At 36.8% G+C, this 12564-nt stretch overlaps 1 protein-coding gene across 12 annotated transcripts in view; it reads left to right on the forward strand.

The window, feature by feature from the left end:
* The window catches only part of LOC134796685 (apoptosis-stimulating of p53 protein 2), a 288939-nt gene that overhangs the window by 233603 nt on the left and 42772 nt on the right, over positions 1-12564 (forward strand). For all 12 annotated transcript variants that reach the window (XM_063768850.1, XM_063768849.1, XM_063768848.1 and 9 more), the window contains one exon: positions 5241-5367. In XM_063768850.1, coding sequence (XP_063624920.1) covers positions 5241-5367 — 127 coding nt within the window. The remainder of the gene's footprint in view (positions 1-5240; positions 5368-12564) is intronic.

Below are 12564 nucleotides of genomic sequence, written 5' to 3' on the forward strand. Positions count from 1 at the left end.
ACAGTGAGACGCCTCATTCTGCTCTCGTATGTTTCTTTTCTCTTAATGAATGTATTAATTATACAGGATATTGACTCTTGAAGACCCTATACATCTCTAAGGATAACTTGATAAACTATATAATCTTATAGTTCTGACACCTAGAGACATTTACACCTCTAAATATTATAGTTTTTTTTTTGTAATTTGTATCTGTATTTTTTATGTAATTCGCCATTAAGAGACCATATACATCTCTTAGTAATTGTAATACGTTAGATTGAATTCTTAGTTTTATTTTATAAAATTGTTGATGTTATTATTTTTGCATGTATGTAAATTCAATGATGACGTGTAAAAGTGCCCTTGTGGCCTATTTGCTGAATAAATGTTGATGTTTGATGTAAATGTTGATGTTTGATGTTTGATGTAAATATTAATATAACATCGTCCCAGTGGAGATGCGGTTATGGCAGCTAAGTAAGCTAAGATATTACTTAGAGTAGCAAATTGACTTTAATGAAATCCCCGTGGAAAGCGGTTTATTAAGTGCACGTGTGTTAGAGTACTCCGAATGCCCATTAAAAATATTCTTGGCTTAGCGCAATTATACCGAATGGATCCCACAAGCTATCTAATTTCTAGATACCAAAGTAGGTTCTAATAAGATCAGACTCCTTGAAAAGTCGAGGCGGCATTTATTTAGTGTATTTGAACATTGGCTCCTTATAACAAATCATAACCATGGCAACCTTCTGGGAGCATTGATCAACTCCAATCTACCAAAATTTAATAATCACAATTTTATAATTCCGTTGTAAAATTGTTTCTATGAGAATGATGTGACGTCACTAACCCCGTGACTTTAAATGAATGCTGGGTTGCACTAGTATATAGATCAATAAATATACCTAACTAAAAAAAGAGTATTGTAATTCGTGGCTAAAAACTTCACTGCCAATACTTTTGAAAAGAATTTGTAGTTCTTGTTCCTACCAGCTTTGCCTCGTATCTCCACTACGAGCCTCGGTAAATAAAGCACGTGCATCTAAATTATGCCATCGGCAAGGAACGAGTAAAGTAAAGTGTGCCATCAAGTATGTACATCGCCGCTCAAATTAGAGGTACACTAAGATAATAACCGGGGACCTGGTGGAGAATTGGAACGGATGGATGGACGGGGCTTCTTCGTGTTGCTAAGGTATTTTCGCTCGTACTCAGGCGAGACTAACGCGCTAGGCGTTAATAAAGATAAGGAAAATTTAGGCGCGTTTTCTGAATGATTCCTTCAATTAAAGCATTAAAATTGCGAGATTCAGAACACCCCGAACGATAAAAATCCAACAATAAGAAATATACTGTTAATGGTGGAGTTAATGTATAAAATTGGTTATTTATTAATGTGGGGTACTGTGGGTAAACAAGAAGTACCTACTGGTTTAAGAATAGAGACTATTTTGGATCTAAATATTGTTTAGATATATATGACTTAGTTATGTAAAATAAGCTGTTCAAACTGCACACGTGAATGGCGTAAACCACAAATATTGCCAGAAAAGCTAACAATATTCCCTTTTATTTGAGTAAAAATAGAACTCCAAAACTTACGTGAATTTAATTAGGTTTCGTCCGATGTTGGAGTTAAGAATATCTTGAGAAATTCTGCCAAGTATTTTGCTAAATAAAGTTTATGTGTACCATAATAGGGTAATTGTGAAAGATTTCCATGTTTAAGGCTTCTTTTACTTCACAAACTCGTGGCAAGGTTTTGCAAATAGAATATTTTTAGATTGCTTGTACAACAAATAAAAGGAAATTAAACGTGTTTTTGGGTAGGTATCTATTTATAAGCCTTACGCTATTATTTTGAAAATGAGCTACAATATTTTTATTGAATACTTTAATGGCAATAGGAACCTAGCTATAAAATAAGGGACTAAGTAAATGTTAATCACTGTAAGAAATTACCACACGTGTATGTAATTGAATGTGGAAATATAATGCTCCATTATTTTCCTAGTCTAGAGCAGAAAGTTTTCCAAACCAGTCTCCACCACTGAATTTAGTAGGTAAGTTTCATTACGACGCAGCTGTGTATCGACACGTTGCAAACACTCCAATTATTGCGACCTAGTTGCTTCGAACTTAATAAACAACCCCTTGTTTGTTTTATAACAACAACAAAACTCACTTTGTTTATTTGTAAACAAGCGCGGTAAGTAGGCGGTTCCGCAACTTCATCTTAGCTATAACGAGTCCGTTCTTAGTCCTTTGCCATGTTTGTTCCGACACTCAGAAGCTTAAGCAAACGTCCTTTTATTTTTTATTTTAATTCCATTTAAATTCTAAGCGAAGCCATGAAATTTCAGCATTGCTGGGTTAACCGTTACACAGGGGTTTTGCATCGGCCATATGTTCCGAGAATTGAAACGCGATACGGTAAATGCTTCCCAATTCCTGATTTTTTAATAAACGAAGCGTGATCTCTTGAGGGTACAGAAATTGAAGTGTGTATTTTTTTACATGCAATTACGTGTCAAAAGACGCAATTTTCTGTGTGTATAGAATTTTCGTAGCGTGCCTGGTTTGTATTCAATTAAGTTAAAATAAAATCGCAATTGGACGTATTTGTAGGGGAAATAAAGGAAAAGAAACAAATTTCGAGAGTATCTACCGCGTTCCTGTGTCAGCCGTCTGGAATAAATCGCTATTTGACGTTTAGGCCGCTCCCAGTGAGGCTCAAATTGAGGATATTTTATGCAAAAATTGAAACAATTTACTCTGGAAAAGGTCGTTAATGTCAGCAGAGTAAACTACCTTGCAAATTATTTCCATTTTTACTCTCCATTATGGCGAAGTGAGGTGAGATGATTAATTATCGCGAGGTAGCAGGTGCAATTTATTTCTATACCAATAATGTGCTCAACGAGTGATTAAATATTGATTTTGTCCTTTTTCCGTTGTGTGTAATCGGATTGGGAGTATTGAATCAGTGAACGATTACTGTCGATAAAACTGCGCTGGCAAAATAAATGTCATCTATAAAATAAACAGTTTTCCCATTTTATTTATTTCACCCACAGTTAGCTGCGTAACACAATCATATCCGAGATTTCATTTACTGGGAATCCTGCGAGCGGTTATATAGATCGGGACGAGAAATAAAGTTATTCGCATGTCAAACTTTGTAAAAAAAAGTAGGAAAAAGAACTGTATATTTCACAAAACTACTAAAGAAAGTTGACAGATAAACCCTTTATATTTGTACATTTCATTATGATTTAACCACAAAAAATTTACCTGGGTGCTTTTTGACTCCAAAAATTGACAAAAGGTAGCGTCATATGCAAATATTCGTATAGTCTACCGATCTATGTTTTAAGGGAGTTCCCTCTGCCAACAAACTGCCCTGCAGTTTGACAGAAAAAAAAATCTGTACAATAGGGTTTATTTCACTTGAATAAATGTTTTTTTTTATGAAGGAAATCCCCTGCAGTGTCAAAATGATGCATAACGACAAACTATTAGTATCGGCTTGTTGGATTTAAAATACGTTTATGACTCATTTAACTCATTACTTTCTTTCCTTAATTTTTTTTAAGAAGAAAGTGTTGCTAACATAGCGGTAAGAGCAAGCGACTTTCAATCCGGAGGCCGCGGGTTCAAACCTCGGCCCGTGCCAATGAGTTTTTCGGTATTTATCTACGATAAATTATTTGTCGATGAAAAAATCATCGTAAGGAAACCGAACTAAACTCAAGGCCTGGTTTCCCTTCTGATTTGAAAGGTCAGATAGCAGGTCGCTTTCGGAATAGGTACGCACGTCAGATGGCAGTCGATTTCATATGCCAATTCTTGGTATTAGTTGCCAAAGCGGACCCCGGGATCCCGTGAGCCGTGGCAAAACCCGGGACAGCGCTAGGAATGATGATGATATAAAGTAAAAAAATATACAAAACTTTATAATTCGTCACCAGCGCCATAATACATTTAAATCGTTCTCAAACAGCTTTACTTAACTAAGTTGAGAAACGTCCACAAGAAATTTTTTATTAGGTATTCAAGAAAATGTAACTTCCAACCGCGAAAATTGTAAACGGATAAGGGGGAAAAAATTAAACTTTTCCTGGGTCTTAATAAATCTCTGTGGAGTCCGACGGAGGCCTAATGCGATATTTATCGTTCGCTTAATAGAAACAAACACTTGGCGCAATAAATAGCCCCATAAAATAAACGGAATGGCTCGCCCTGTGCTTTTTAAACCCTACATTATTTTTTTCTAGAGCTTTCATGTATGACTTGCATTTGCTGTTACTACGTATCATAATATCGTGTTTTTTAAATAATGGTTTATGACTGTTACATAATGAAAGGCAATAAAATATGACTATGCGTTTATGAAACGAACCGCCTGTACATAAATAGGCCCATTCGTAGCTTCGAAACCTGGCCCGTAATTTAGCCTATTTGGAAAGGGCTTTCTTTCTGATTCAATTTTCACGGGCTTTTAGTAAAAATAATCGGTGTTGATAGAGATATCAAATTTATTAAGTTTCTTATTTGATATTTCGCTGCCAAACAATATTTTATTCCAAAGCTGCTCACTTAAATAAATAACATCTGTCTTTCTGTCTGCTTCCAAGACTGATAAATCGGGAACATTTTGAACAACTGTTATTGTTAAATGTTACTGTATTGTCGATTCTTAAGTCTACTAAATCACAAAAAAAAAGAAAAAGAAATGTATAGTGCGCACCATTACATTTATGGTGCCTATTTTCAGCGAACAATGAAAAATAAGAAATTCTAACACTTAGCCATAATGCACCTTTTAAACGGTGCCAATAACCAAGACAATCCAGTAAACCAAGACAGTAAGCCATTAAAATTATACTGGTGGTGATTATTCATATTAGGATTGTGTATTTTTAGACGATGCCAATATTATATCGGGTTGGCTTTAGTGGATTGTTCCGGAAATTGGCCTCGTGTAAACCCTTTTATGATGTGAATAAGTAATATTTTCATTTTTAGGGTTCCGTACCCAAAGGGTAAAAATGGGACCCTATTACTAAGACTCCACTGTCCATCTGTCTGTCACCAGGCTGTATCTCATGAACCGTGATAGTTGAAATTTTCACAGATGATGTATTTCTGTTGCCGCTATAACAACAAATACTAAAAGGTACGGAACCCTCGGTGGGCGAGTCCGACTCGCACTTGTCCGGTTTTTTTTAACCTTTTAACGCTTTCGTTTTTAGGTGGCGGTTGAAGGCGAGCGACTACGGCGGCTACGCGAACGCGTAGAGGCGCAGGAGCTGAAGTTGAGGCGGTTACGAGCGCTACGCGGCCAGCTGGACAGGAACAAGCAGGCGAATATCGCTCTTAGTGAGTATATTATAAAGTTTACTTTCCACTAGCTGCTGTCTGTAATTACTAGAAGCGCGGGCGTTGAAGGCCTACCGCGAACTACGTTCGACGTGTTGCCTCTCTGTCACACTTGCAAATTCGTACGTAAGTGTGACAGGGAGGCAACACGTCGAACGTGATTTGCGGTAGGCCCTCTGAAGTGGCTGCGGTTACGATGCTACATTTTATACAAGGGTCATTCATAATTTGAGAACCTTTTATTAATCTGTAGAGATAAGACTACCCGTCCCACTCCTAATTAATACAGTTAGGCCCACTTGCACCATTCCCCTAACCCGGGGTTAACCGGTTAAACCTGAAGTTACCAGGGTTACCAGTACAATTTGACACTAGGTTAACGGTTTAACCGCTTAATCCCGGGTTAGTGGGATGGTGTAAGTGGGCCTCAGAAAAAGACGAGTAGTCAATCCCGCGGGCGACGTACTGTCGCGTCCTTCATGTCCTAGCCCTGCTGGAGCGACGTTTTAAGTAATTATAAGTTTTTAATTTTTTACCAGTGTTTTTTACTACAAACTAAAATAAACGAATTTAAATTATAATGATTAGGTTCTACAAGTAGGGCGAAGGTAACTATGAGTATAAGCCAGGTGCCAATCAAAGTTATCTTAAAGGTTCCGTCACACGGTTATGTAAAAGCGGCGCGCCCCGTTCACGCGCCGCCCGCAAAACGCGCCTGTGTGACGGAGCCTTAAAATTAGTGTCGTGTTTACGAAAGACGCCTAATTGTTTACGTTCCATTTTGCTGGTCGTTTTCGCCGTCCGCGTTTTGACAACCTTTTTAACTTTTAAAATGCAATATAAAAGTTTTTACGGGGAAAAGTGGTTAGCGTTGTTTTGTCAGGAGGGCCCAATAATTGTCATTTTGCCGTTGAGTAAACGTTAATGATACGCGGTGCGTCTCAAGTGTATTATTTTTGGACACCCATGATATAATGTTAATGGATAATTAAAAAGTTTACAAATTCTACAAGGAATATAACATTTTTCATCCGTTTTCCCGTCGAAAAGTTATGTCGCGTTTTTGCTGCCCAACATGTTGTTAATTTGCATAATGTAGCTTTAAAAGGCTCAGTCATAATTTAACAATTCCAGTTACTCATAAAAATAACATGTATAATTCAATCATTAAAATAAAATCTGACTTAAAACATAATCAGATAATCACAGCCTATACTTGAGATATATCCAAATAAACAAAGTAACAATGTTGTCATAACTAACTAACTAATATGGCTCAGTGATCCAAAGAGGATGTTGGCCTCCGAAACGAGAGCTCGCCACTTTTCCCGATCCTGCGCCGTTTCCTGCCAATTATCGGCTTGAAGCTGACGCAGATCCGCTTCCACACTGTCTCCCCAGCGGTATCTGGGCGCACCTACTGGCTAACAATATTGTCATGAGCACATAAAACTCTTAAGTGCCCATTATCTTGTCGTAACCCACGAAACGGCCGAGGGATTACCACATTACTTATGATTGATCAGTTACGCCACTTATGATTACTATAAGCAGAATTAACAAGCTTTTCCTCGACTTTTGTTATTCTGAACGCTTATCTCCATTAATTATTTAAGTAAGCTTTCGTTCTATGGAGCCTATACCGACGACCAGTCTGGCCTAATGGGTAGTGACCTGTCTGGCCTGTGAAGCCGATGGTCCTGGGTTCGAATCTCGGTAGGGGTGTGATGAACACAAATATTTGTTCCTGAGTCATGGGTGTTTTCTATGTAGGTATATAAGAGTATGTATTTATTTATCTATAAAAGTATGTATATCGTCGCCTAGCAGCCATAGTACAAGCTTTGCTTAGTTTGGGGCTAGGTTGATCTGTGTAAGATGTCCCCTGATATTTCTTTATATAATGGGTGCAATTTTATCATCTATCATGTCATACGTTACTCTTGTTACTTACTTGTTAGAAAGGGACGACTACGATGACCAATTATGAAAGCTCGACCATCTTAGGCCCGCTAGACGTAATCATTGTTTTTGGTCTAAATAATCTTCTTTAGCTTACAGGTAGATAATTGTATGAGTACTTATAGAAAAAAAAGGTATAGTAATAATAGAATACTGTATGAAAATATGCCTCAATAAGGCCAAGTCCACTTAGAAAAATAATAACGACGTTCTTACACAAAAATAACGAGTTACCTCGTTAGTTTTTGTCGGATAGAGAAATCTCTTGATGTTCGGTCACTCTAAATATTATTAAAATGTTTGAAATTTTTGAATTTTAATCAAACATGGAGCTTAAATGATTATTATACAATCATGGACAAATTTAGAGGAACGCAAAAAAAAGTTTTACTAATAATATTGAAATTACTTTAGGTTGTAATCCATCAGTAATTAAACCTTTTTTTTTCTTTATATATTCTTTTATTTTTTTCTATAACTTTTATGCACTGTAACTTCACAGATATAAATCTTTATATTAATCTAAATAGAATTTGTATCGGAGGTTTGTTTTCTCATCCCTAATGAAAACGTACCAAAATATTAAAAAAATACAGTTTCGAGCAACCATATCATCCGACTACAATCGCAAGGAAAAATATCACCGTTTTTTAGATTCCGCCTGCAGCGTGTAATGTAAAAAGAGATACAAAACTTCGTGTATTCCAGAGGTGCAGCGCCCCTGGAGATGTAATTTCAGGCGTCGGAAACCTTTATTTCGCGTGCATTTAGTATAATCTCTGCCGCTGTGCTAAAATGATTCCTATGTTCGGTTTAATCCTCTTATTATAACGCCCGCGGAAGCGCTGACTCGACGTGCTACATTAGGTTAAGCTTTAATGATATTAATTCGTTTGTATTACCATAATGGGACAGGATTCCTTCAGTATTGACGTTTAACATTTAAATGTCATCGAATGTGTCATTATTATTCTTCAAATAATAACTTATTTTTAGTTTGTCATAGAAGTCTCTGAAGAATTAGCGCTTTTCTATATCAATAGGAACTCAACTTATGTGGTGTTGACAAGTAAAATGTTATTTAGTGTTTGCCAGCGTTGCCGTGGCGATAACGGCAAATCAATACCTCCCATCTTTTATTTAACAGACAACCCAACCACATGTTCATTCCTACACGACCGACTAAGACTGTGAAAGACGCGAGGGAAATGGAACCGTGCTGATACTCGTATTGAGCGACTTACGTAAGGCGACTTAGAGCATTTAGTAACTGGAGACGTCATGGCTGTCATTTTCTGTACAAAACAGTCTGCCGATTTTTGCGGGGGAGGGGACGTCAAATGTATTGCTATTTCTACATGATTTCTACGTAACGTACAAAATAGCCATGCCAGTCCATACAAAATTTTGCACAATTGTGCAAGGTTTTCGGCAGAGGGGTAAGCTCTTAAAGGCGACTCCGGTTATTAAATTAAGTAAGTTAGTTAGTAAGGCGACGTATTTGCGCTTTTAATGGTTCAAGAAAAATGTTTCCAGTTTTTGCATACAAATTTCCAAAATCCATAAAACAAAATATTTAGTAAGGAGAAATTCTCCTTAGGTATAGATAAGTGGTCATGTAGATTTTTTTTTAATACGAGTATTACTCAAGATCCGTTTATCTACTTACATCAAATTTAACATGCCTGTTAGTTGAAATAGAGTTTAACTAACATTTTTTTTTACAATAGTTTCAAAAACAATATTACAGTATCATTCCTCTAAAGCACAGATTTATTAGTTACTTGTACGATACATCCTAACGACGTACTCAAACTCCTTCGATTAGTATCGTTTAAAATTGCGACTGCGACATCCATATGGGCCCTTAAGAAGCGTATCCATAATGGCACTGGTATCGAACAGACATAAAAATAATGGCCGATATGAACGTCGGCACCCCATCCAATCATTTATGGTCTTAAAATGTATTACGTATCGGTATTACAAACAATATTGTAACAAGATTACGGTCCTGGGGGCCTACCGCGAAATCCGAAATTCGCAAATTGCGGGGATCTTTATCTTTCAATCCAATGAAGGCGTAATTAGAGTGCCAGAGAAGGATGCCCACAATTTGCTTTGCTTCGATTTTCGCGGTTATAGGCCTGATTTTATGACGTAGACACATATCACACACTCAATCGTTCCGTTTTGCAAATACATAATAGTTATGATGATGTAATTAAAAAAAAATGCTATCTGCATCAGAAAAATGACTATAATACTCAAAGGGATCATTCTCATTTAGTATAGTCCCAAAGAGCTGATTTAGACGGCGCGCGAACTCGTATGCGATTTTAGTTACTATTTGGTTACATCCAATTCAGCCGACCAATCAAACAACGCAATGTAATGGAACTCGCATGCGAGTTCTCGCACCATGTAAATGGGCCTTAATAAATATGCCTTGGTTACATAAAGTTGACATGTACTGGGACAGTGACGAGCATTCAGACTACATTGTACGAATAGTATTACCAACAGTAAATATTTATCTCACCAGTTCTAGATCTGATTATTGTAATAATTATTAGGTATCTATCTAAGTAATGATTATGGTCAGATTAACATTAAATTAAATCCTAATCTCCCAATCCCATTGGCAGTTGGCATATCAGCCACTGAGCCGGAATACTGATGATAGCTTTCAATTAATGCCTGACGTAGTCTAGATGCTTTTCGCATCTGTTAGTCTAGTCGAAATTCCTGTTGGCATACTGCGAAAATCGAAATTTCTTTATCTGCCTCTCTATCAGTGCATATTCGAGTGATAGAGAGACAAATAGACGATCGAACGAAATTATTGGTTCGCGATCGGCCCTAGGGACTCGATGTACGCAAACCTATATATATTCATTTAATTAAGATTAACTAATTATTGTCTTAAAATTTAAATAAAAGCCTACTTAAAATGAGGTAAAACTAATTCATTCTAGATTATGATGTTAGTTTTATTAAACACCATTTAATAAATGGGTATTTAAAAAAGTAAATATAAAACTTTCAACAAATACGTCATAAAAGCTCTTTACAAAATATTAATAAACTGTATTTTGTATGTTGGATTTCCAGTGCAAAAATGAAAACTTGTGTTAAAATCGAATAACAAAAACTAGGTAAACATTTTATTACGCGGACTGTTGACGCGTAACAAAAAATCCTAAATCCCAACAGCCCCAACGAAAACCAACGTACGCTCTTTTTCATTTTGTGTGTCCGCTAAAAACTCGGGAGTTTTAGTGGCGCCAGAAAATCTTGCCAAGGAGAGAATTAACGTATAATTAGGCTATTTACGTAGTCAGCTCTCAACTGCCAGTAGGACTGCCTGATAAACGGACATAATCTGGTGAAAATGCGAGGACTGAATATGCCAAAATATTGAATGGTATTTCCGTTTTTAGTATTTTGAGGAATGGTAGTTTGAAACTATTAATGCAGAATAAAAAAATAGGCGATCAGGCGGCTAGGGTAGTGGAATATGGTTTACAAAATATTACAAAAAGCTTACGCTTCACAGTCATGTATCGATATTTAACGCCATTTTAGGCGGCTAAACTATGTACGTGTAAACATGAACTGTGAGCGATGTGTCATATGCTTTTTTCAATTACCTACTCTCAAGTATCGATTTTAAAGGAAATAAGACGGTGTTGAGAGTTCAATCCGAAGCGAACAGTATTAGATAGAGAACGTATCGTCGCAGTAAAAAAACAACTAGTGTTTGAACTCTATACTTGAGGTCAAAAAATACAACAGTCAAAGAACCATAGGTATTGATTGTGGCTAGTTGCAAGTTGCAAGTTGGTAACCGAGGTACAATTTTTTTTATTCAAACTTATAAAGGAACGACCGTACCAAAGCTCTACTCCCCTCTCACTCAAAACTGATATATTTATGACAGACGCTAAGAAAGAGATAACCCCGCTCTTGCTTTTTCTCCGAATTATAAACTGAAATAGATGTCATATATTAAAGAAAAAGTGACGAAGCCCTCCAGTGGCGATGGCCGGATTCGAACCGGCGTCTTTAGCAATTCCGGCTTTTCTCCGAATGTCCGAATTATTTCCACGAAAAAATGCGAGAGCATACTACTAATACAAGTGAGAGAAGCAGAAGTCAGCAGTGATATACCCCTGGTCAAGTGCCAGTGTCACTGATTCTCGAAACAAAATACTGTTTATACTAATCCTACTGTATTATTGAATGGGAATCCTATCGACGTAAAGACGTTTTGCTTGGTCATTCCGTGACAATCCTGCAGTTTAGACGCCAGCTCGCATCGCTGTTAAATCGATATTACTCGAGTTGACACTTCCATTACCGGCCCGCCACTGGTATACTTCCGGTCGAATAGACGCTTTATTCTGCTCTATCAGCACAGAAAGTTATTATAATAAGGAAGAGCTCATTTTGCTACTGCTTACTGAGCTTCTTGGCTTAAGTCTGTCTCATTTACCTATGCGTTTCTCTAAGGGGTCATTTATTGCTATAAAGATAGTAAACAGCTTCAAAATGTAATGAGTAAATACTATTTACTCACATTATTTTTTTAGTTCTATGTTGTAAGCCAAACGGTGTTAAGTCTCAAAAGTCTCTGCGTAAGATCTCCACGTCAACGAGTAGTGCGCTGTCCTTATTAACTACTTTATTATTTATTTAAACTTTCACGATTTTTACACATTAATTATGAAACGTTACTTAATCGCTCCGAGACGGGGACAATGCCGTCCTCAAGACATCGGAGGTAAATTGTAAAATTGAATTATACGCGATTAAATCCCGTTTCATAATTAATAAATAATATTTCTCATTTCTCCGCGATCTTGACCGGAACATTTTGTCCTAAACGATATCGTTACAAACAAAACAACAATGTGAAAAAATATCTGATATCTAAATACACATCAATATCACAATAAAGCTGTCAACGTAGTTATTATTTAAAGTTTCGTAACCGTCATCAAAAAATCTGTCGCTTAAGTCATTTCATAACATACCGGTCCATATAGTTCAATCTGAGGACAAGCAAGTCCAATGTCAGACATCGGTAGACTGCACTCGAAATAGCGTGGTCTTGATCCGATCTGACCTATTTACGGTGCAGGTGACGCCATATTCGGAAACTTATATTTAGGATTCTATATTAAACTCGTAAAATATGGTATTCATACTTGCCAGGAAATATTACTTTAC

The sequence above is a fragment of the Cydia splendana genome, chromosome 14, assembly GCF_910591565.1.
Source record: "Cydia splendana chromosome 14, ilCydSple1.2, whole genome shotgun sequence".
In the NCBI taxonomy this organism is placed as follows: Eukaryota; Metazoa; Arthropoda; class Insecta; order Lepidoptera; family Tortricidae; genus Cydia; species Cydia splendana.